General features: G+C 43.6%; 1 protein-coding gene across 1 annotated transcript in view; it reads right to left on the bottom strand.

Annotated features, from left to right (window-relative positions):
• The window catches only part of ACOXL (acyl-CoA oxidase-like), a 329,721-nt gene that overhangs the window by 67,731 nt on the left and 237,138 nt on the right, over positions 1 to 24,852 (bottom strand). The window contains exon 15 of the mRNA XM_012641917.1: positions 2,153 to 2,240. Within this exon, the coding sequence (XP_012497371.1) occupies positions 2,153 to 2,240 (88 nt within the window). The remainder of the gene's footprint in view (positions 1 to 2,152; positions 2,241 to 24,852) is intronic.

Raw genomic sequence — 24,852 nt, 5'->3', positions numbered from 1 at the left:
GGGTGATATCTGAGGTCAGTACCCAGGGGCCCAGAGGAAGGGACCCCAGCACCTGGGACACCGCACCCCTGAGAGTGAAGCCAGCACGAGTCTACACACAGTGGTCAGGAAGGCCTGAGACACGCTCGCCTGCAAAAAGGGTGTCTTGAGTGCTATTTCATATCCCAGATAAGTTTCAGCCTGATCAAGAAGTCTGGAAAAATAACCGACCAATGAAGAGCGCTGGTTTGCACAAATTTATTAAAGTGGTGAGGTTGGTGCTAAGTGCACCAAAATAGTCCAGGGAAGTAGAGGCCCTGTGGACTCCAGGATCTGGAGCAGGTCACAGTGACAATCAGGTCTCCAGCCAGGCCTGAGGGCACGAGCCGTCCAGACGGTGCAACCTGCTGCAGCCTCCTAATTATAATTGAATTCCATATGGAGATTTGCCCATAGAAGAGATGGGGCACGTCAGGATAATTCACCAGCTGGATTTTAATTTGTGATGCATAAACTGCCATTCAGGTTTATATATCAGTCACTTTTGAGTTTGATTAAGATGAGTCAATTTCCCTAGCCTGACACACTGTGGGTGTGCAATAATTAAAATTTCTGGATCTGCAACTGAGGGAACCCAATCTTGTACCTAATGACCCCCAGGGGAGGGACCTTCCACCCTGTCACTGATGCTCCTGGTTCCTCTCCTTGATGCTCTCCCCCGTCCCAGGGCGTAGAGAGTAGAACTCAATCAGAATCAGGAAGGCTGGCTAACGTGGCCACAGTAATTCCAGAGGTTCGGCCACTCCGTACAAAGGCTGGTCTCTGGGGTGGTGTTCCTGTGGGGCTCCTGCTTCCTGTCCCCATGAGGAACCTGTGCTTTCGGCACATTCTCATTCTAGCCCTTACTCTTGAACCCTACGTCAGGACGCTTACCCAAGGGCGCAAGGTCCCAAGAGCTGGTCCTCAGAGGGAGGGAAGGGGCCGAGCTCAGTGTGAGCCTAAACCACTTGCTCCAATCCAGCGCTCCTCTGAGCTGCAGGGAGGGGCCCAGGCATTCCTGCAGCTATTAATCATGTGGCACTTTGTTCTTCTGGAACTACCTGGTTGGGGAGGGAGGGGGTAGCCAGGCTGGGCAGTTGAGTCAGATGCAGGCATGCCTGGGTCACTGGCCTTAATATTAATATCTACCCTGACCCTTAACAGACTTTACCAAGGAGCCCTTATCACCCGCCCCATGAGACGCTACCCGAGATGCGAGCTGTGATGATCACCAAAGCCAGCCCTCCTGGGGTCAGCAGTGACCCTGTGTGGTAGAAAACCCACACAGCAAACCAGCTCGGCAAGCACCTGGCCTCCTCCTTTAATGCTTTCCCCCCACATAGTAAGGACATGATGATAAATAAAACAGGATTCTTGAGATTAAATACTAATTTTAGTGATAATCTGTCATGGAAAAATGTTGTTATTTTGGTCTATTGAGGCCAAAACGAATATTCAGGTTTCTCAGTCTCAGCATTATTGACATTTTGGGCTGGGTACGCCTTTGCCGTGGGCGACTGGCCTGTGCACGCTGCGGTATTTAGCAGCATCCTGGCTTCTGCCCGCTACGCTCCAGCAGCGCTGCGACCAAAGACGTCTCCGAACATCGCCAAATATCCCCTACAGGGCAAAATCGCCCTGGTTGAGAACCACTATTTTAAAAGGCTGACCCAGTTTCTTGCTAACTGGAGGATTAGGTTTAAGTAGTTCTGGTACTTAAAATTCTTCGGGCAGTGGCCCTATTAAAACACCCTCGCTCTATCTGTGTACACGCCCTCCCATTTGTTTATTTAGGAATGACAGACATCGTTGGGCAGAGGGCCACTTCTGAGAGGCCGGCGTTTTGCCAACTGGCTCCTGTCTAGTGCCATTTGCGACTATCAGGTTGTATGAAGTGAGCTGTTCCTGATGGGTTTAGCGTCGGGCTTTGTGGTGTCATTTGGTCAGTGTTCCTAGCAAGTTGAGAGTTGATTTACCACAAGCTTTAAGTCTCTATAAGTTATTTGGGGCCCTAAATTCAACACGAGGCCTCAAGCAGGTGTGGTGACTGTCCTTTCTCTGCAGAGTTGTGCTTCCAGATGACCCGCAGACCCCTGAGTCACTGAATCACAAACATTCAGCAGGAGCCACTGACCTCGGTGAGTGTGCGCCAGAGACAGGGAAGCCACATGGTGCAGACACGAGTTCCAGGCACTGAAAAAGTCCTCCTTCTTGGTCACCACCTGTCAGATTGATGTAAGAAAGATACCTGTTGGTGATATTCTGAAAGAACTGAGCTTAGCAGCAAGACAGACGGCAAATATCCAAATGTTTAAGATTAAGCACGGGCACGGTGCTGGGCCTCTAGTGGGCTGGCCTCTGCGAGCGGCAAAAGCTACTTGTTCCGTGAGTAAACGTCACACACGTCCTGTGAGTCCAGTTTCCAAGTTTATACTAATTCCTCACACATATCGAATGTGGGACTACCCGTTGCCAATTCCTGAGCGGCGGCAGACCTTCGAGAAACAACGTGAAGGGGAGGGCACGTGCACAGAAAAGTGAGGCTGTTCTAATCGGGTCACTCACTGCCCGAAGGGTGCAAAATCCCAGGACTAACTGCTTGGATCTAACCGTCAGCACAACCAGCCCTCCTTCCGTCCTTCCTTCCTTCCATTGTGGTCGTGCTTCCATTTGTTTTCAAAGTGTTTCTGGAATGTCTGTTACCTCTCAAGAACTGGCACTGGGTGGTCGCCACGTGTGATAAACGTAGAAACAGAAGCCACAGTAAGGTGACATCATTTATTCATCTAACCAACAGCTTTTGTGGGTCTACTCTGTGTGAGATGGTCTTTCCATCGCTCTAATAAAGGGAGTCTTTTTTCTTTGCTTTGTGTTTTTGAGTTGGAGGGAAATGAGGAAATAGAAATGGAGTGAAATAAGAATGAAGAGGATACACGGAGAAGAAAAAGGTGCTGAATCACAAAATTAGTAGTTAACAGTCGCTTAGGAGGCGCTAAAGGCAGATTCTTATCTGACCAGAGAAGAGAGTTAAACTTCTGATTTTTTCTTTGTTCCTTCTTGCCTTTCTTTGTTTCGAAAACCTAATGGTTTGATATTTAAATGTTTGGTAATTTTTTGTGTGGAAATAACACTCAAATAGAAAGTTACACTCGATGTCTCTGCTTCCCATTTGTTTTAAACTCACACCCTGGTGAGCCCTCTCAGCTGGAAAGTAACCTGCTTCCCCATAGCTCTGCAGTTTCTGCAGGGCCTGGAGGACCTGCTGTGGCAAATCCCTCCTGTAACAGAGAGCTTTGTGCTCCAGTGGAAAACAAGCGCTGCAGAAAGCCTCTACCCATGTATAATTCAGCACGATCACCTGGGGCGGCGGGCACGGTTTGGAGGACGATGTCATATGTGCCTCGGGTTCCACACCTAAGCAGGGCATCTCTTGACAGTTGAGAAAGAAGATAATGTCAGTCTCAGTCCCTGCATCAGTATCTCTCTGCATCGGTGCCACAATTACAACCGAAAAGGCGTAGCGAAGGCATGCAACTCTCAGGGAACAGCCTGTGGAAATCCTTGGCAGGGGGAGGACAGGAGCTGGCCAAATGCTCCTGGAAATTCTGGAAGGAGGTGCCGAAACTCTACCTTTCGCGCTGTACAGGATAACGCCAGGAAACACCGGTGGGCAGGCTCTCCTAATCACGCGCTGACTGCTCCCCAACATTGCACGGGAGGCAGGGAAGAATAAAATGCTGTGCAGATGTGTGCGAATAGCGTTGAGGGTACTTTTTAATTTTTTTAAAAAAATTCAGTGTGTAGAGTAAATTATTACTGGCCTGATTAGGAGAAAACCAGGCACAGACAACTGGCTGGACAATGCAGAATCTGCCTGAGAAAAGGACGTCATGTGGGAAAATCTTGCAGACGGCCCTTTGCAGAGTGGGCTGCGACTGCACCCCTCAGAAAGTAGGAGGGAAAAAGAAGAAACAAGTTCAAGTGAAGGGGAAAGGCCCCTTGAAGGCCTGCCAGCAGCTCCTAAGTGCTTTTCCTTATATGTCAACATCCCGGTGTTGCTGTGGGCTCAGTAACGTCATCCCTGCTGGCAGTGGCCCCCACCTCAGTTTCAGACCCACCCCAGACAGGAAGGAGTGCACCCAGGCCTCGGAGCATGTCGATGGAAAGGCAGCCTTCCTGCAACAGATGCCCAGGAAAGCAACTGTCTGAGACGCCTCTGTCCCCTTGAATTAGAATTTAATGGCAGGAAATAATAGGCTGAAGCCACCTGGGGGCTTCACAGTGGTCCATACACCCACTGAGGCTGACCCAGGAGCAGAGCTGGGGCCACAGTTCATCTCACTGTCAAGTGATCAAGATGAATACGTCAGAAGGTCAAACTCCAGATCGGCCTCCAAGTGTAGAGACAGGGTTAAACTTCACGAGGGTCACTGCCCACAATTATAACCCTGTAATTGCCCATGCAATGCACACGATTTTAAAATGCGCTTATTGCACAAACAATATTGTAAAACAACAGAAATCAACCTTCCCATCTTAAAAAAAAAAAAACACCTTAATATGAGGTTTCAGAACAGAAGATTTTTAAAAAGATATGGTTGTGCTTCACTTTGGGCAATAAACCTTCTACTAAAAATCAGTGTGTAAATATAGCCTTATGCAAACTGAGTCCTTAAAATGCTCCAGGCAGCAGGCACTGTTTTAAGCACTTAATTCCATTTGCTCATTTAGTCTTCAGAAGCCCCAGAGGTAGGTTTCGTTGCTATCTTCATTTTGCAAGTGGGAAACCCTGAGGCAGAAAGGTTCAGTAACTTGCCTAAGGTTGCAGAGCTCGGTTCAGACCAGGCACCCAGGCTTCTGAGCCCACACTCCTAACCATGGGCTACACTGCCTCCCAATGGACTGAGGGTGAGTCAGTTCCCAGGCAAAACCTGCCCCTCCCAAACATACTATTTATAAAGACATATGATCACACATGGTCACATTTAATGTAAAAAACATCCCACACCGAAAGCCTCTAATGAAAAGATAAGCCTATTTCCTAATAAATCATCACACAGCTAAGGCACAGAGCTGAGCACATGAGGAAACACCTTCCCCATGGTGGACGCCTATATCCACTCCCCCTTCTTTTCTAGAAAAACCTCAAATAGATGTGGGCAACAACATAGCCAGTTAAAAATATTTATTCTTTACATAGGATCTACAAAAAATCTCAGCTAACATCTTACTCAAAGGCTGAGTGCTCTCCTTAAGTACAACTTGAAGAAGATAAGGATGTCCATTGTCACCACTTGCTTCAACTTTGGCCTGAAGGTTCTAGCCAGGGCAATAAGGCAAGAAAAGGAAATTAAAGGCATAGAGATTAGCAAGGAATAAGTAAAACTAATTTCATTCAAAAAGATGTGATTGTCTAAGTAGAAAAATCCTAAGAAATATATAGTAAAGCTACTAGAACTAATAAGTAAATTAAACACAAGTCACAAGGTTCAAGACTGATATACAAAAATCAAATTGTGTTTCTATATTCTAGCAATGAACTGGAACTCAAAATAAAAATGCCATTTACAATAGCGTTAAAAATATGAAATACTTAAGAATACATTTTACAAGTACATTCAAGAACTATAAATGAAAACTAAAAAACATTGTAGAAGGAAATCGAAAAGGACCACCTAAATAAAGGGAGAGATATGCTGTGTTCTTAGGTCAGAAAACTTGATATTGCTAAGATGTCACTTCTCCTCACATTGGTCTATAGATTTAACGCAATGCCAATCAAAGTGAAAGCCAGCAGACTCTTTTTTGTGTGTGGTAGAAATTTACAAGCTGATTGTAAAATTTGTATGGAAATACACAGGACCTAGAGTAGTCTGAACAATTTTGAGGGAAAAAAAATTTGGAGGATTCACACTACCTGATTTTAAGATTTACTATAAAGCTAAAGCTCAGGGCTCCCACTGATTCTGCGTTATGGTGAGTTGCATAATCATTTCATCATATACTACAGGGTAAAGTGCACAATAAATGCAGTGTGCTTGAATCATCCTGAAACCATCTCCCCCACACCCTGTTCCATAGAAAAACTGTCTTCCATGAAATCGGTCCCTGGTGCCAAAAAGGTTGGGGACCGCTGTTAAAGGACTTCTAAACAGAATTTACAAAGACATCTTACAACTCAACAGTAGGAAAACAATCCAGTTTAACCAATGAACAAAAAAACTGAACAGACACTTCACCAAAGAGGCTAAATGAATGGCAAATAAACACATGAAAAAGATTTGAGAAATGCAAATCAAGACCACAATGAGATACCACCATACACCCACTAGAATGGCTCAAATGAGTAAGACTGGCAAGACCAAGCATTGGCAAAGATGTGGAGCAACTAGAAATCGTTGCTGGTGGGAATGCAAAACTTTACGGCTACTCTGGAAACAGTCTGGCAGTTTCCTATAAAGTTAAATACATACCTACAGTAGAACTCAGCCATTGCACTCCTAGGTATTTACACAAGATAAATAAAAACATATGCCCACATAAAGACTTGTATGAAAATGTTCACAGAAGCTTTACTCATAATACCAAAATGAAAATCAATCCATATATCCACCACCCGGTTAATGGGTAAATAAATAGTATACGTTCATACAAAGGGATTCTACTTCACAGTAAAAAGGAACCAACTATTGATGCACGCCACCACTTGGATGGATCTCAAAAGCATTTTGGTAAGTGACAGATGCCAGATACAAAAGACTGTATACTACATCATTCCATTTGTATTAAATTGTAGAAAAGGCAAATTTATAGCCCCACACCTCTTCCATGGGCTGCAGACGTCCCTGTGGACGTTCCATTTTTTGCTGTAAATAGGACAAGCAGAAACCTGAGCACAGGATCCTCTGTCAAAGGCATCAGGCCTTTTGCATGTCATCACTTCTGTGCTTCCGCCTTCTGAATCCTTCAGGCTCCTGTCCTTGGCAGCATTTAAAAATCCCTCCCCGTGTACCCAGCCCCAGATTCATCTGTATGTCCTGTGGATTATTGTACCGTGCTTATTCTGGAATCTGTCCCTTCCCCTTTAATCTCGCTGTGGATACAGGATGACATCAGGAGGAAAGAAGAGCCCTGTCCTGACCAGCAGCAGCACCCATGCCTGGCAGAGAGAACCCTCACTGAGCTTGGATGTCAGCTTCTGTGACACATCAGGGGTCGCACATCTTAAATTACGCCTGTCACACACGGAGGATAATACCATATGCAGGTATTTTTAAACATTTTTTAAAGATAAATAAAAGTAGGTCAAACTATGATTTCTTCCCTACTTTCTGCACTTTGCCCTCAGGAGAGCTTCTCCCGCTGTCTGCAGCGGGCCATCACGAGACTGGTCCAGGGGACTGAGCCCTGCCCAGGCGACAACCACTTCGGAAAGTCATGGGAAATGCTGCAAGCCAAATCTTCCCAGGACACAGAGTCCTTTTTCTTTCTCCTTCTCCTTCACCTTCTTTCTCCTTTCTGTAGTAGTTGTCGCCTGTGGCCTGGGCTTCCAGCCCGGCCCCTCCAGCAGAGCGCGTGCCTGGCCTCACCCCGGCTGCTGCAGATCCTGGGTGGCCTCTGCCTCCCGCCCAGCCCTGGTTGTGAGGCCTGGGGGCCCGCCGCATCCTGCCCACATCTCTCTGTGACCACACTGGTCGATGTGGGCAGAACACAAGGCTGCCTTCCCCACGGTCCCCAGGAGCTTGCCTCGGGGGTATCAGATACAATGCCCACCTGGGCGGGCCAGGGCCAGGAAGGGACCATTCCTCACCTGCTCAGCCCCCATCACCGCCTTCCTGTCTCTCTTCCTGTTTGACTTTCCGTCTTTGAGTGTGTGTGTGTGCCGTGTGTGTGGTCTTTATATATTTGTCTGCCTTCCTGTATTTTTCTTTCTATATTTTTTATGTCTTTCTATTTTTTTCTACTCTAAATTTTTTCATCTCTCTCTCTCTCTCTCTCTGGTCTAGATCAGTTCTTCTTTCTGTCTTTTATTTTTTTCCTGAGCTTACTTAATCCACTTGTTCATTCTTCTATATTTTTAATTTTCTATATTTTTCTGCCTTTCTGTATTTTTTTCTGCCTTTCCAGGGTTGTTTCTTTTTTTTCATCTTTTTGTATTTTTATTTCTGTATTTCGATCTCTTTTTCCCTCGCGTCGTTCTATCTTTTTTCCTGGGTTAATTCAACTGCTTCCTCTTTCACTCTACTCTCATGTGTTTGTGTCCCAAATGATTTCTCCCTTTTCTCTCTAGATCTTTGTCCTAATTAAACTTGGTTTCCTCTGCGTGGCTTCAGGAAGAGGGCCCTCCCCTCTCCACCAGTAGCCTCTCTTTCTGAATTCTGCCCCCCCCAAAAGCCAACACCCTCTTCCTGCACTGAGGGGCAGATGCTGGTCTGTCCTCAAGGAGAGTGTCCCAGACAGCAAGGGTGTCTGGGTCCAGCAGCTGGCGGCTCATTGGTGGCTTTCTGAACTGGAAATGTGGGATTCTTTGCACCTTTGCCCTAAGCTTTGAACATGAGCTACAATTTCAAGAGAGCAGGATAAACAAACCTCACTCAACATCCCGCTACATATGAAAAAAATACGGGAGAAAGGACACAGGGGGCATCCTATGTCTACAGTCCAGCTCATCTCCTATGAGAAGGAGAAGTCAGTGTCCTCCGAATGCCCCAGACAGGACTGTGTCCTGGACTTGGGGCCAGCTGCAGGGCCTGGTCTGGTCTCGGAGGCTCAGGGAGGTGCTCAGGCCCAGGGAGACTCAGGGTGCTCTCCTCTGCTGCCTCATCCCCACTCCACCCCCAACCCTTGCCTGTCCCCAGCTCTGCACCAGCCTTAACTGCACCAGAATCTCTCCTCTCTCGGAAGGTGGCAAGTGGCACCTCTACAAAGCAGAGCAGGTGCAACAGCCCTTGTCTGGGGAGGTGTGCTCCTGGTGTGCAAGGCTGGGTTCACAACACATTTTCCTAGAAAAACGCAATGCCAAAATTATGGGTGACATGATAGTATGAAGGGGTGCAGCAACCAGGACATACTGAGCACGTTCCATGTGCCAAGCACGTGCACTAAAGTGCTTGCCCTGAATAAGGAAGAAATCCTCATTTTTACAGAGGAGTCTCAGAAGAGTCCAGTAACTGTCCCTGGAACATAGATCTAGCTCCAAAGAGTATGATCTTTCTGGGGAACCCCTGCTGCCCCTCCTCGTTTCTGGGCCCCAGAAGAGCTGGCTCAGCACAGCTGTGTTAGCACACACACCGTGGTTCACACAGGGGTCTCCATTACTGGACAGCCTGGTCCACAGCAGCAGAAATATCATCTTGCCCAGCGGTGCTTGGTGCAGGGTAGGTTCTCAACAAATGCACAATGACACATACAGCTTTTCTCTATCTTTAACTGTGTCCTGTTCAAGAACACACACCACCCTTTCTTGCTTTAGGTATTTATATGTGGAATTCTCTCCACCACAATTCCCTCGTCCTCTACCTGACTCCTTCCTCCTGGTTTCGAGAATGTCACTTCTTCCAGGAAGTCTCCCACCATCTCCACCTCCTGCAGAATGGTTCAGGTGCCCTCTTCTGGGCTCCCACCAAGCTGGCACATCCACCATGGAAGCCCTGGCAGCGCTGCCATGGGAGCACTGCTCTGACCAGGGCAGGACTGTGACCACCCAAGCACCCAGCACAGTACTGGGAGCCTGCCAGGACCAACGACCACATGAAGGAAGCCCCTCCTGCAGATGGGTGGTGGGAGTAGAAGTGGATGCACCAGGTGGGAGTGGAAAAGAAACTGGATTTGGAGGGTAGAGAAATAGTGTAAATTGAGTAGAGAGGGTCAGCCACTCACTGCATGGCAGCCATGGGGTCCACTAGGGCCTCTGCAGCCTCTTCTCTCACTGACACTGTCCAAGTTCTGGTCTGGGGCTCAGCAATGTGAACACACCCCAAGGACAGAGTCCATTCCTAGTGAAAACGCGACCATGTTTGTCACACACTAGAGTGCCAGCAGCGGGAATCTGCATGTGTTTGATCCCACCTGTTTCTGAAGCTTTTCCCTGTGGAGGCTTAACTGAAATTGTCAGAACATGAAATCAATAGGGTCTTGGCAAAGGGCTTCTATAATTGAATATATTACTTCCCAATTTCTCGTCTTTTTCCCCTTTCTTGTCAAATGAAGGGCCTGCTTTTCATTACTGAGCCTTTGAGAACAGAAAATGATTGTTGGATGATATATTCTCTTTGGTCATCTAGTGCACATTTGAACTCCATGCTCCTGAAATCGATCTCGATAATTTCCAATAACAATGTTTGATACCTTCTCCCTCTCTTAACAGCTTCCTCATTTTAAAAGTTCCTCCTTAACTGTTCTGGTGGATGGAGGAACAGAAGGGGGAAATCAGGAGGCCTTAAATAGATTTTACAGGCACCAAAGCATGCATTTGGAGTACGGTCAGCTAGAAAGATCTTGTTTCAATAATATGATCTTCACGTTCAGCTGAAGACTGTGTTATGGAACCTGACTGCCCTTGGTGACTGCTTAAAGCTGACATAAGGCAGAAAAATGGACATTTAATATGGGAAAGAAATTAGTCCTCAAGATCTTTGTTTCCTGAATCTCTGCAGCAGCTCAGCTGGTGCTAGGCCCATGCGGCAGCTGCGGGAGGCTTTCTTGGGAAAGGCGATGGGTACGGCGTGCAGAAAGCCCACCCCACAGGGGATTTGGGGTGAATCAAGTGAAGGGGGGCCTGGCATGAAAGGCCCTAAACCCCTGCAATTTGGGGCTCCCGAGGGCTCTGAGTTTCCAGCTCCACTAATGGCATCCTATCTTCCCAGCAGGAAGCCTGAGCCACGGGGCCCCTTCTCTTCCTCCTGCTTCCCCCCTCAAACCGCCCCAAGTGCCACTGACTGCCTCTCTGGTCTCTGCTGCCACCCCAGCTCGTGCTGCAGCCTCCCTCTTCCAGCCTTGGTTACTGTGGCCTTCAAACGGGTCACTCTTTCAGCAGTGGAAAGACCTTCCTGTGACACCCGGGCGATGAGGCCACGGCCCCCGCAGGAAAGATGGAAGGAAGGTCCACAGTCCACGCAGGGAGCACAGACAGCCACTCTGTCTCACCATCCTCTCTGGCCCACGACCCGGGATGCTGGCTGGCTTGATGCTGAGGTTGAAAGTGCCAGGCACTCGCTGACATCCCCAGCCCTCCCTTGGACGCCGGCCCCACTCCCTGCCTGGGGATGATGGGGCGTGGCCTGCTCTGTCATTTATAATTGAGACTCTTTAGGCTCCAGTCTCACAGCCAGGCCAGCCCCAACCCACAGAACAGGGCAGCCCGGGCCCCACACCCTCTCCCTGCACCCCCCTGCCCAGTGTTACTGCCCCCATCCCGCCCACACCGAGAGCTCCTTGAGGACAGAGACTGTGTCTTAGTCATTCTCACGTCCAGAGCACAGCACCTGGCACACAGCAAGTGGCTGCAGAGCTGCACTTTTCAAACAAGGACCTAGGCAGTGGAAATAAAAACGTTTACAGGTCTCTTTTTCCTTAATTGTTCATTTAAATATATATATGAAGCTTCAGCTAAGCATTTTTGTTTATCTCGCTGTCACTAAGGGGCTTATATTTTTGGGTAAGAGTTCAGGAATTCTAAAACCTGCACACATTTCAGAACTTCAAGACAACTCATGAGCTTCTGTGCACGTGGTGGGGTGGGGACCCGAGATATTTGCAAGTAAGGAGTGAAGCAACTATCAGGGATTAAACACAATAATTAAACAAGGCTGTCTGAACTGCCTGAGGTGCTGTTGAGTGGGCAGCAGGGACAGCAGTCTGAGCAGGTCACCCAGAACTGCCCTGTGGAACTCTAGGTCAGTGAGTGGCCCTCGGTCACGGCCAAGCCACTAAGCTGGAAGGCTGGAGTCAGCAGTGCCCTCGCGAGAGCTCAGCCCTTGACAGGGTGGGGTCTGACTTTCTTCTCTGCACTAATGCTGTGTCCCAAGGCCACATGTCACCTGTGTGCTTGACCCTAACTGCCTTGTCCCAGTTGGGGGCCACTGCCCCAGCTTAGCCTCTGGTCACAAAAGTTTCACCTCACAGCACTGCTGGAGGCAGGAGGCTGGCCACTGTGAGCTTTCGCAGAAACGGCGAGGGCAGGCGGTCTGACAACTTTATCAGTTCCTTTTTCTGAGTCCCACAATCAGGTTGCCGGCTGTGCGGCAATACACCGTGCTCCAAGCAGCAACTCGCCATGGCAGGAACTCAACAAATGCCTGTGATAAAGCTGCCCACTGGCCTTGTGACAGGCAGGATGAAATAGTATAATGGGATCATTCCTGTGTACCCCAGTACTATCATCTCCAAAAGTGCCCAGCCCCAGGATGGGTCCACTCCCTGACCAGGGGGAACTTCAAGAAACTAGTATAGTGTTCAGTCACTTACCCCAAGTCAAACTCACTAAAAATCCGTGTACAGTAAGCTAGAAAAATGTCATTTCAACAATATGCTCTTCAATCACGATCCCAGAGTTTGGCACACATCCCCATAGATCTGCCTGTCTCTGACACTGTGCTCCGTCTTGTCCCCTTATGCTGTCTGGCAACTTGCCCAGCTGTCCATGACCAGCCCTTCCTCACTGTGTCGCCAGGGCTCTGCTTCCTGGGGTCTATCCTCCCCGATGAATAGAGCATCCAGACTCTCTAGGGCCTTCCTGGCCAGCCCCCCACAACTCACCTCTTGCCAGACTTCTGTGACCCTGGTCGCTGGCTCAGACCACCCCCACTGTCTGTCACTGTGCTGTCCGGATTCCACGCTGCTGGCCAGCCCAGGCACCCGCGGCTATATTTCGGTGTGACACTGAAAAGTGCCTAACATGAAGCCTGGCCCGGAACTGCCAAGTGGTGAATGTTAGCTGTTGTCATTAACCATTGCTTCTTTCCCCCACTTGGCATATGAAGATTCAGCAGCTGAGGCCTCCTGTTCTGGATGTCTAGGTTTCCAGTTTCTTACATAAAAAGAGAAAGTGCCTGTAATACAAGCAACCTAACTGATGTAAGGCACTGCTCAAGTTATATCTTTAAATGTTTTCACTGAGGTATAAAACACATACAGTCAGACGTGTAGCATGCGTCAATCTTAAGTTTACGGCCCAGTGATTGTTTACATATATATGGAACCACCCAGATCAAGATACAGAGCATTTCCCACACCTCTTTGTGCTCCCCCGGCAGCACCACCTCTCCCACTCTGACCGTGATCACCATGTTACCATCAACTAGTTTTGCCCCTCCCTGAATGTCACATGAATGGAATTATATAGCATTAACCCTTTTATGTCAGGTTTCTTTCACAAAACGTGTCTGTATATTTACAACGATTCATATATGTCGTTACGTTACATGTAGCAATAGTTTATTCCTTTTCGTTGCTGAGTAGTATTCCATTATATGAACTATATCACAATTTGTTTATTTAGTCCCATGTTGATGAACATTTGGTTCACAGCTCCTGGTGTTTGGTTATTATTATATTGATAAAGTTGCTATGAACATTCCTGTACAAGTCTTTTTGTGAGCATATATTCTCATTTCTCTTGGCTAAATATCTAGGGAGGGAATTGCTGGGTCATACATTTAACCTTATCAGAAACTGCCCAGCTGTGTTCTAGAGTGGTCATTGCCATTTTAGACTGCCAGGAGAGTTTCAGTTGACTCTGTGTCACTGCCAGAACTGAGTGCTGTCAATCATTTTAGTTTACCCATTTTGGTGGGTGCGGTATTTCACAATGGTATTTCACTGTGGTTTTAATTTCTATTTCCCTGATGACTAATAATATTAAGCAAAGTTTCCTGTGCTCATTAGCCATTTTTTAAATCTTCTTTTATGAAGTGTCTTTTCAAGTCTTTTGAATAATTTTTCATGGATTGTGTCTTTTCATATTGTATTGTAGGAGTTCTTTATACATTCTGGATAGAAGTTTTGTCAGATGTGCGTATTTCAAATAATTTCCCCAAGGTTATAGTTTGCCTTTGTATGTCCTAAAGGGTGCCTTTTAGCTAACAGAAAGTTTACTTTTGGAAAAACATCCAATTTATCAATATTTAGTTTAATGATTATTACTTTCTGTGTCTTTCTAAGAAATCTTCCCAAAGATATTCTCCTATGTTTTCTTCTGAGGATTTTATAGTTTTCCCTTTTACATGAGTGTATGATCAGTCTCAAATTAACTGTTGTGTATTATGTGGGAAACAGGTCACAGCTCATTTTTTTTGTATTCAGATATCTGGCTGTTTCCTGCACTATTGAAAAGTGATCCTTTCATCACTGAATTTCCTTCGTACCTTTGTCGAAAATCAAGTGAACATATGTGTGGGTTGATGTCTGGACTCTGTAGTGTTCCGTTGATCTATCTGTGTATTCTTATGCCGACACCACATGTCTGGACCATTGAAGCATCAGCACAAGCTTTGAGATCAGGTAGTACAAGCCCCACATTTCTTCAACTTTTTTCAAAGTGGTTTGGACTATTTTAGGCCATCTTCATTTCCATATCAATTGTCAAATCATCTTGTGAGTTTCTACAAACACTCCTGCTGAGATTTTGATTGAGATGGCACTGAATCTACAGACCAATCTGAACATCACAGCGATGTTGACTCTTCCCATACACAAAACACAGCATACTCTCCAGTTACGTAGGCCTTTTTCAATTACTAGCTGTATGTTTTGTAGTTTTCAGTGTACAGATCTTACATGTTTTGGTTTCACTGTTAAATATATTCCTAAGAACTTCATGTTTTTTAATGCTATTGTAAATTGAATTTTATTTTCCAGTTATTTATTGATAGCATATAAAAACAAAATTTGTTTTAGATATTGAGTTTGTATGCTAAAGCCTTATATTGATTTATTAATTCTGGTAGTGTTTTGTTTTGTTTGTTAAATTCTTTTATTTCTTTTCTCCTGCCTTGTTGCAGGCTAGGCCCTCTAGTACAATGTCAAATAAAAGTGGTCAACAGGACATTCTTTGCTTTGTTCTCTATCTTTAGGAGGAAAGCATGTAATATTTCATTATTAGGCTTCATGTTAGCTATAGGTTTTTTGTAGATGTGCTCTTCCAAAATTGAGGAAATTCCTTTCTATTCCTAGTTTTCTAAGACTTTTTATCATAAACTTATGTTAGATTTCATCAAAATTTTTTTCCACATGATATAATCCTGTATTTTTCTCCTTTATTTTGTTACTATTGTAAATTTCATTGACTCATATTTTAAATGTTAAACCAACCTTGCATTCCTGGAATAAATGCCACTTGGTTATGATGTATTTTCCTTTTTTATATATTGCTGGATTTAATGATTAGTATTTTATTATGTACTTTCATCTATTTGCATAGAAAATATTGATTTGTGATATTTTTCTTTGTACTGTACTTATTAATGTTTGGTATCAGGCTTAAACTGGATTTTGAAAGAGTTTTATGTAAGACTGGTATTATTTTGTCTTTAAATGTTTGATAGGATTCAACAGTAAGACCATCTGGACCTGGAGCTTCCTTTGCAGGAATGTTTCCATTACAAATTAAATTCATTTAGTGTATATTTTTAGATCTTACATTTTTTTGTTAGCTTTTGAGAGTTGTATTTTTCCAGAAATTTATTCTAAGTTCTTGAATTTATTTGCATTAAGTTGTTCATAATATTCTCTTATTGTAGTGTGATGTCTGTCCTATATGTTATGATGTTATGATGTCCCATTTCATTCTTGATGTTGTTAGTTTGCACTTTATTCCTTTTATTTACTTATTTTTTTGACCAATCTTGCTAGGGATCAATCAATTTTATTAGTAATGTCAAAGAATGAACTTTTAAGTTTGTTGATTTTCTCTATAGCTTGTTTCCTATTTCACTGATTTCTCTTTAACACTGTTGTTATCTTTATTCTACTTATTTTGCTCTTCTTTTTCTTGTGTCTTAAGGTGGAGCTTACATAATTTATTTAAAACCCTTTTTATTTTCTAAAATAAGCATTTCAAGCTATAAATTTCCCTCCAAGGATTCCTTTTGCTGTACCCCACAAAATTTGGTACAGTGTGTTTTCATTATCATTCAATTTAAAATATTTTCCATTTTCCCTTGTGATTCCTTCTTTAATTCACAGGTTATTTAGAAATGTGCTTCTTAATATCGAAATATTTGGGAGATTTTGTAGATATGTTTTTGTTATTTATTCATAATTTAATTCCATTGTCAACAAAAAATATATTCTGTATTATTTTAATCTTTTAATCTTTCAAAAATCTCCCTGTGATTTAATTCAAATGATTTCTACTAACCAGTCTTCAGGTTCACTGACATGTTCTTTGGTTGTGTCCAGTGTGTTGTTAATCCCCTCCAACTAATTTCTTTATTAATAGCATTGTATTTTTCAATTCTAGAATTCCTATTTGATTTTTTTTTTACAGTTTCCAGAAATCTTCTGAAATTTCCTATCTCCTTATCCATTATATCCATATGTTCCTGCCTACTCTTTAATAAATTCATCATATTTTTTAAAAAGCCCTTGTCTGCTAATTTCAGTATTTGGGTCATTTGTGGGTTTTTTTCTATTGAATGATTTTTCTCTTGACTAAGGATCACATATTCCTATTTCTTCACATATCTGGTAATATTGTATTGCATACTGGACACTATGATACCGATTCTGTATCCTGTTATCATCCTCTGAAAAGTGTTGTGTTTTACTCTAGCACACAGTTAAAACACTAGCAGATAAACTTGATTTTGTGGAGGCTTGGTTTTATGCTTGTCAGGAACAATCTATTTTGATTTGCCTTTAGTCTCTTTTAATTTTAGCTTGAGTCCTTAGGCAATCCCTTTTATTGGGACCTTGGGACCATGAAGAAACCATTAATTTTCTTGTCCTCGGGTTGCCTTTCTGTAAATGAGTGGGTTGGACTATATGACCCCAAGGTTCCCTTCCAGCTCTCGCATGTAATTATCAGGAGTAGAACTTCCTCCTCCTTTTCCTTTCCTTCACTTCCCCTTCCTTCTTTCCTTTCCATTTCCTTCCATAATAGGTTTCCCTAGAAAGAGAATTTAAGAGTGCTGTCTGTGAGAGAAAGCTGGAGAAAGAAGTGAAGGAAAAAAAAAAGAGGAAGCAGAGAAAATGCAACTCCTAATATTAACTGTTGTCTGGGGAAGGGAGCAAGGGAGCAGAAGACAACATGAAACAGGAACATTTTTTACAATCAGCCACAACAAGGCGGGAAGTGCCACGCTAAGGCTAGGGAGCACTGTACACCTGCGACGTGGGCACAATCTGCATCGAGTCTTCCCACCTTTCCACGCCTGGGTCTCCCCAGAGGACCATCTATCCCTGAGCCACCATACTGTGACGTCACCCTTTCCCTCTCTCTGTAGTTTCAGGCTTTTAAGCCTTATCTCTCACGGAGCAATGGGAATGATCCCCATTACAGAACTTGCAAGCACCACTCAGCAGACAGCGAGACTCACTTTTGCACACGCAGCCTTTCTACAGGCAGCCACCCATGCTCTGAAGATGCAAAGAGGGCTCCTCCCCCAGGTGGTCTTCCCAATCCCACCACAGGAGGAAGAAAATGCATCGAGTTCAACGAAAACTATGAACTCAGGAAATTTGGTTTCTAATCCTATTTCCCGTCTTTGATAATCTGTCTCTGGAACAAAGCTCTTGACATTTCTGTGCCATGAGATTTTTTGTAAAATATCTGCCATTTAGGCTGCTGGATTGGTTTTTAAAAATCTAACAAGCACTGACCAGCTGCTATTATCACTCTCTGTTCCCTGTCCCTAACCACGAACCAGCACTGGATTTTCTCTCTGGGTTCAAACAATGGCATTTCCCAGCTTCTTTCCTGATCTCCAGCCACCACCTGACCAAAAAGCTCTTGGAAACCCCTGATTGATGGACATTCTATTGGCCTTTTCCCAGGCACTTGCCATCTGTGTACCATCCAATCACCAACACAGCTTGCATTTTCCACCGATGAGAAAGTACGTGAGATTCCAACCCCCGACCAGGTAACCCGAGCAAAAACACTGTCAGTCTAAAATTATAACAAACAGAAGAGCAGCAGAATCTGTTAGAAAGACAGCCTTTATAGAAGTACTGTGCTTTTTATCATGACTTAAAGATCTAAATTAACAGCTTTAAAGTCACACACACACAAAGTAATCAGGTTGCACACTCACCACAACAATAAAAACTGTGGGTGACGGTAATTTTTCTATACAGGAAGCTCTAGAAAGTTATATTTCTAATAATCTGATTTCCAGCCCCTACCAATTCTCCATCCAAATCTCCAATTCTGAATGAGAAAAAAATAATTTAGGGTAGTTGTTTCCAAATGAGTTTACTGCCCCTGGACTTTGAGGATAATTTATGATGTTCATTTGCAAACCACTTTCCTTTTCCTTTAGATTCAGACTTGCAGTGTGGTGGAGGGAAACCTGAATCAGATTTTTGAAATCCATCTTTCCCAGGTGATTCTTCTATGTTCTGAAGTGGGAGGCACTGGCGTGATGCGAGAATATTACAGGTGATGAGAGACAGAACAGGAATTAACCCTGGCAAACTAGAGCTATTTTATGCTCATCCTTCCATCTGCCCAATTTTTGTTATGCACATTGGAAAATAAAGAGCTGTCTGTTAAACATATTGATTACTGAAAGTCTATCTTTTTCTCCATAGATTTACTCCATAGAATGACAGAATTTCCTAACAGAATATTCTCAGGTGACAAGACATTTCTTATTGGTTTATTTTTTCTTCCCACTAATGGGGAAATGACGCAGCAACTCTGATGAGTAGTTGTTTGCAACAAGATTTTGGAAAACTGGAGAGTGCAGAATCCAAGGGCTGGGCACCTCCATGGGCACCGATGCACCAAGAGAAGGGCATTTGCCGGTTCCATTTTGAGTAAAATTCTGGCTATTCCAAGGAGGGGAATGTATTATCAGCTGACAGCAAAGGTTTATTCTTTCACGAAGACTCAGGGGTCTTCTTCTCAATTCTCTAACTCTGACCCTGAACTGCTACCCCTTAGCACTCGCTCCAGGGTAAGAGGCAGATGGGCTTCCAGAGTGCTGAGAAGGGTGGCCAAGCATCTCTAAAGTAAAATGTGCTTTTGAAGAAAATTAAAGAACGTTACTAAAAAGCTAAGAAGAAAAGCAGATTTCTGAAGCCCACTTGTGTTTTTGCCTCTTTTAAAGATTCTAAGCCAAATCACGGGGTTATTTTTAGGAGATCTTGGAATTCTAGATGAAATCATCCTCCCTTGGACACTGTCCAAAGACTTTGTCCAGACTCCATTTGGGTCAGATGTTCAAATTATTGAACAGAATCATCTTATTTTAAGATACAGCAAACTAATGCAGGTAGACAGAAGCCAGCATGCTACTAGCTGAACAGAAAGCTGGGCCAAAAATGCAAGCTAAAATATAGAAGTCCATATTCTTCCTCTAAGCTTGTAGGTTTTGTTTTAATTTAGCATGTATTTTATTTTGCCTTGGGCTAAAACTAGATACGTATTTATCCCAAGGCAGGAGCATATCTAAATAATCTGTGGGTCTTCTCGTAGCCCTAGAAAACTATCTGTGTTCAATGAATATGTAATTGAATTGACCATAAAAATGGTTAAATTAATGGTAGCAACTAAAATAATTAGACATAAATTTTTTTAAAAATGCTTTTTTACATATTCTATCTTATCCCATCCTTGCAACAAGTTTGAAGTGTACCCACTCTTATTATTCCAAATTACAGATGTGGAAGCTGAAGCTCAGAAGTGATATGACCTAATTATCTGATTCTAAAACCCTTGTATTTTTTTTCACCACACCAAATGCTTAATGTTTGGACAATGCACTCATGTGTGTAAAGGTTTTCTTCTCTCAAAATCAGAAAATACATATTTACAAAAAATGGACAATTTGTTCTTTGACAGAAAATAACTATAAGCAAAAAAATACTTCTGATACTTTATTATTATTACTACTATTTTTTTTTTCTTGAGATGGGGTCTCACTCTGTCACCCAGGCTAGAGTGCAGTGGTGCAATCATAATTCACTACAACCTCAAACTCCCAGGCTGAAGCGATCCTCCCACCTCAGCCTCCCAAGTAGCTGGGACTATAGGCACGCATCACTGCACTGGGATTTTTTTTTACTTTTTGCAGAGAGGAGTTCTTGCTGTGTTGCCCAGCTGGTCTTGAACTCCTGGCCTCAAGTGATTCTCCCGCCTCGGCCTCTCAAAGTGCTGGGATTACAGGCATGAGCTATACTACTTCCAGCAACTTTTGAAAATTTAATAAAGTACCAGAGAGCATCTAATATCATGCCAAAAATAAAATTAAAGGTAAATATTTTACAGTGGACCTATTTTTCTAATATACATTGAGAACCCCAATTCCAAAAATCCAAACTCTGAAATGCTCCCAAATCTGAAAATGTTTAAGTGCTGATGAGATTTTCAGAGGAATGCTCATTAGAGCATTTTAGATTTCAGATTTTCGGATTCAGGATACTCATAAAGCAGATATTCTAAAGTTCAAAAAAGCCAAATCCAAAATACAAAACACTTCTAGTCCCAAGTATTTTGGATAAGGGGTACTCAACCTGTATCAGTAAAAGGAAAATATGAGAAGAAGATGATAGACTTCCAAACCCTGAGGATAAAAAGATAGAAAGTTGGAGAAATAAAGCGTCAGGAAAAATAAACGATTTGGACATGTCCCATTTGGGCCCTTCTGGCTCAGGCTGTGTCATCAGGTTGCAGTCAAGTTATTGCCTGTTCCAGGCCCCATAGTCTCTGAAGAGCCAACTAGGGCTGCAGAAAACACTTCCAAGCTCATTCACATAGCTTTTGGCAAGAAGTTCTTTGCCACACAGGCTGCTCATGACATGGTTTCCCTCACCAAAAGAGAGAGAGAGAGAGAGAGAAAAAAAAAATGCAAGAGAGAGAGAAACTAAGGCACAAGCCACAGCCTTTTATAACCCAATCTCAGACCAACCTTGATACAATGTGGGCACCATATAAGGTGCAGGAGGCAGGAGGCAGGGACCATTGAAGGCCGTCTTGCAGCCTGGCCATCACAGCCCATCCTACGCCCCCAATGATTCACATTCCTCTAAAAACATACTCACACCTTCTCAAGGCCCATAAAAGTTTTATACCGTTACAGCAGCAGCTCAAAATCAAGAGTCTTTTTGGCTACATTTAGTCTAGGTGCAGCTGAGACTCCAGAGGTGTTGTTATGTAAGTACAGTTCCTCTCAATTTGAAGGCTATTAAGTAAAGAGACAAGCTATCTGTCCCACATGCAGCTAACTTACAATGGTGAGACAGGATAGGATAACTGCTATATATATCCTTGCTCAAAAAAAAAAAAGAAAATAGGAGGAACACAAGTGTCAGTGGTCCATATGAATTCTGAAGTCCAGTTGGGCCAATGTCTGACGTTCCTTGATTAGGACACAGTCCTACTCATGCCCAGTTTTATTCTCCATGGCTCTTGGCTCCACCCTCTGGGTTCTTGGTTCTTCCCTCTGAGGCATCCTTACTTTTTCATGAAAGGTAGCACATGTTTGTAGCTGGGTGGTTTTCTCAGCTTGCTTCCTGACTGTAGAAGCTTGGTGGCTCTATTCATTTTGTGTTGTCTCTGTACCTTTCTGCACAGCTAAAAGATGTTTGGCTGGTATAATTCTCTTAAAAATTTTGTGCATCTCCTGTGAATCTTATTGGGGATTCACTCCATTAGATGAAAGCTACACCTACAAATCTCATTGACATAGGCCCATGGGGTGTTGAGAAGGCTGAAGGACAATGCCCTTAAGCTTCCTAGAAGCTCTATAGTTTGATTGGGAGTCTGTGAGACGTACCCTTAATCTCTTCAGAAGGTCTTTTGCATGACTGAAGACTCATCTTTGATCTTTCTCAATTCTTAAAGGATTTTACAGTCACCCTTTGGGCTTTATGCTTAGATTATGCATTTCGGAGGGTATCCTGAATTATATCTTTGCTTTGAAGCCATTTCTTAATTTTTTTAATTTTAGCATTGTTTGCTGTTATGGGTTAAATTGTGTCCTCCAAAAGGATATGTTGAAGTACTAACCCCTGGTACTTGTGAATGTGACTTTATTTGGAAATAGGGTCTTTGCAGATGTAATCAAGTTAAGATGAGGTAATTAGGGCAGGCCCTGATCCCACATGACTGGTGTCCTTACAAGAAGAGAAGACAGAGACACACAGGGAGACATCACATGCCATGTGATGACACAGGCAGAGACAGGAGTGATGCAGCCACAAGCCCAGGAATAACAAAGATCGACAGCTACCACCAGACTCTAGAAAGAGGCAAGGAAGGATTCAACCAGAGTCTCAAAGGAAATATGGCCTGGCTGCCACCATGATTTCAGACTTCTACCCTCCCGAACTGTGAGGGAACACATTTCTGTTGTTTTCAGCCACCTTGTTTGTGGTACTTTGTCACAGCAGCCCTAGGAAACCAACACATGTACCCCACGGAGAACTCAGCAGTCTTCAAAACCAAATCAAGTACAAGTTCCTTAATGTTAAACACTGTCCCCTTTAGGTTTTTCTCTCTCTTCTCCACGTTACTATAAGCCACAGTGAGAAAGCAGGCAGTGTTTCCAGCACTGAGGCTGGACATCTCCTTAGCTAGATGGCTTAGTTGATTGGGTACATTTTCTACTTTCCACATAACTGTGTTACTACAGTTCTGCCCTATATTACAAGGCTCCACTTCCTCTTGTTTCCAATAATATTTACCTCACTTTCCTGCAAGTCCTCACCCATAGTTCTATCAAAGACCATAAGGCTTCTAGTAAGAATTTCTTTAAGGAATTTTGGGTTTCCACTAATACTTTTCTCCAAGCTCATTGCCCAGTTCCAAAACTGGATTTTTGTTGCATCAGCACCAATCTTTCAGGTTCCCAAATCCAGATTAGTTATCTATTGCTGTGTAACAAATTGCTCCCAAATTTAGCCAATTTAAACAACAGGCATTCATTGTTCACACAGTTTCTGAAGCCCAGGAATCCAGAAGCTTCTTAGTGGGGTGGTGCTGGCTCCAGGTTCCCAAGTTGCAGCCAGCTGTCGACCGCCCCAGTGCACGCCGTTTCTGAAGCTTTGGCTGGGGCTGCAGGATACACTTCCAAGATTACTTGTGTGGTTGTGGGCAGGAAGCTTCAGTTCCTTGCCACATGGACCTCTCTATAGTGCATGTTTATGACATGGTTTTGCTCAGAGGGAGTGATGAGAGAGAGAACGCAAGCAACAGAGTAACCCAGATGGAAATCGCCATGTTTTCGCTGGTACAGTGTGGGAGAGGACTACCTAAGCATATGACTATCAGGAGGTAGGATTTTTGGGACCATCTTAGAAGCTGGATACTATAGATAATATGTCATTTGGCACATACATGCTCATCATTTTGGCTTTGTACTGTTTAGTGCTTTTGAATCCTGTTTTTTAAGATTAATATTGCCAACTATTATGGGCTAAATTTTGTCCCTCTAAATTCACATGTTGATGTCCCAATCCCCAGTATCTCAGGGTGTGACCACATTTAGAGATGGGGGGGCCTTTAAAGAGGTGATTCAGTTAAAATGAGGCTGTTCGAGTGGGGCCCTGACTCAATACGACTGGTGTCCTTATGAGAAGAAGGGACACCAGGGCTGTGAATGCACAGTCGTGAGAGGCAGCGAGAGGGTGGCCATCTGCAAGGCAGGGAAAGAGGCCTCAGAGTAAACCACCCCTGTTGGCAACTTGATCTTGGACTTCCAGCCCCCAGAATTGTGAGAAAATAAATTCCTATTGTTTAAGGCACCCAGTCTGTGGTATGTTGTTATGGCAGCCCTAGCTAACTAATATGCCAACCTTCTAAAAGATATCTGAAAATATCTTGCTGTTGCCTGATATGTATTTACTCATCTTTTTAAAATCAGTTAAAAAATCAGTTTTTGTTTTGATGTATATACATGTATATAATTAGATTTGTTTCTGTACAAAATGTGCAGTCTAATCCTACCTGAGAGTCTGTGCTTTTACTAGGAGGATTGAAACCTCTTTCATTTCATATTATAACCCAATTTAAATCTAATCCCCCACCTTCCAGAGGTGGGAGCTGGAGGGATTTATGGCCCTCTGCCATGGAAATGTGTCAGAAGCTGCCTCTCCACTGCTTATTGTGGCTGAGTGAAGAGATCACATTGTAGTGGAAATGTTTTTAAGAAATTACCAGATCAACTTGGTTCAACATCAAAGCATTAATCTTCCAGGGAGGGAAAGGGGTCTTGAATTGAACCAAATTAGATGAGGCGATATCACAAATTAGAAAGGGGTATCACAATTAATAGGAAGCAGATTTGGGGAATCAATCCTGGAGAAATTTGCAAACCAAGGAGCAACTGGCAGTTGGGGCTGGTTAAGCAGCTCTCCCAGCCACACTGTGGGTACACTTAAAAAAATGGCACTGGAGTGTCTTTGAGTCCTCTGAGAACATGCTTTCTGACCTGTTCTTTGGCCTGCTTCTGATTACACTAACTTCTGGCCCCTTGTTTATCTTCTTTGCTTTGTCTTCTGCAGTGATTTGGAAAATAAGCATCCTGTGTTCGGTACCCATGTTAGCTTTCAAATTAACGAAACATATATTTTAACCTATGTTTCTCTAATTATCAAAGTCAGAGCCAAACAAGGTCTTTTGCTTACCCTGCCATTAAAGTAAGAAATTCAGCATATTTTTACTTTATC

The sequence above is a fragment of the Propithecus coquereli genome, unplaced genomic scaffold, assembly GCF_000956105.1.
Source record: "Propithecus coquereli isolate 6110/MARCELLA unplaced genomic scaffold, Pcoq_1.0 Scaffold171, whole genome shotgun sequence".
NCBI classification, from domain to species: domain Eukaryota; kingdom Metazoa; phylum Chordata; class Mammalia; order Primates; family Indriidae; genus Propithecus; species Propithecus coquereli.
The sequence above is the reverse complement of the archived record's forward strand: the minus strand, read 5'-3'. Positions and strand labels throughout refer to the sequence as shown.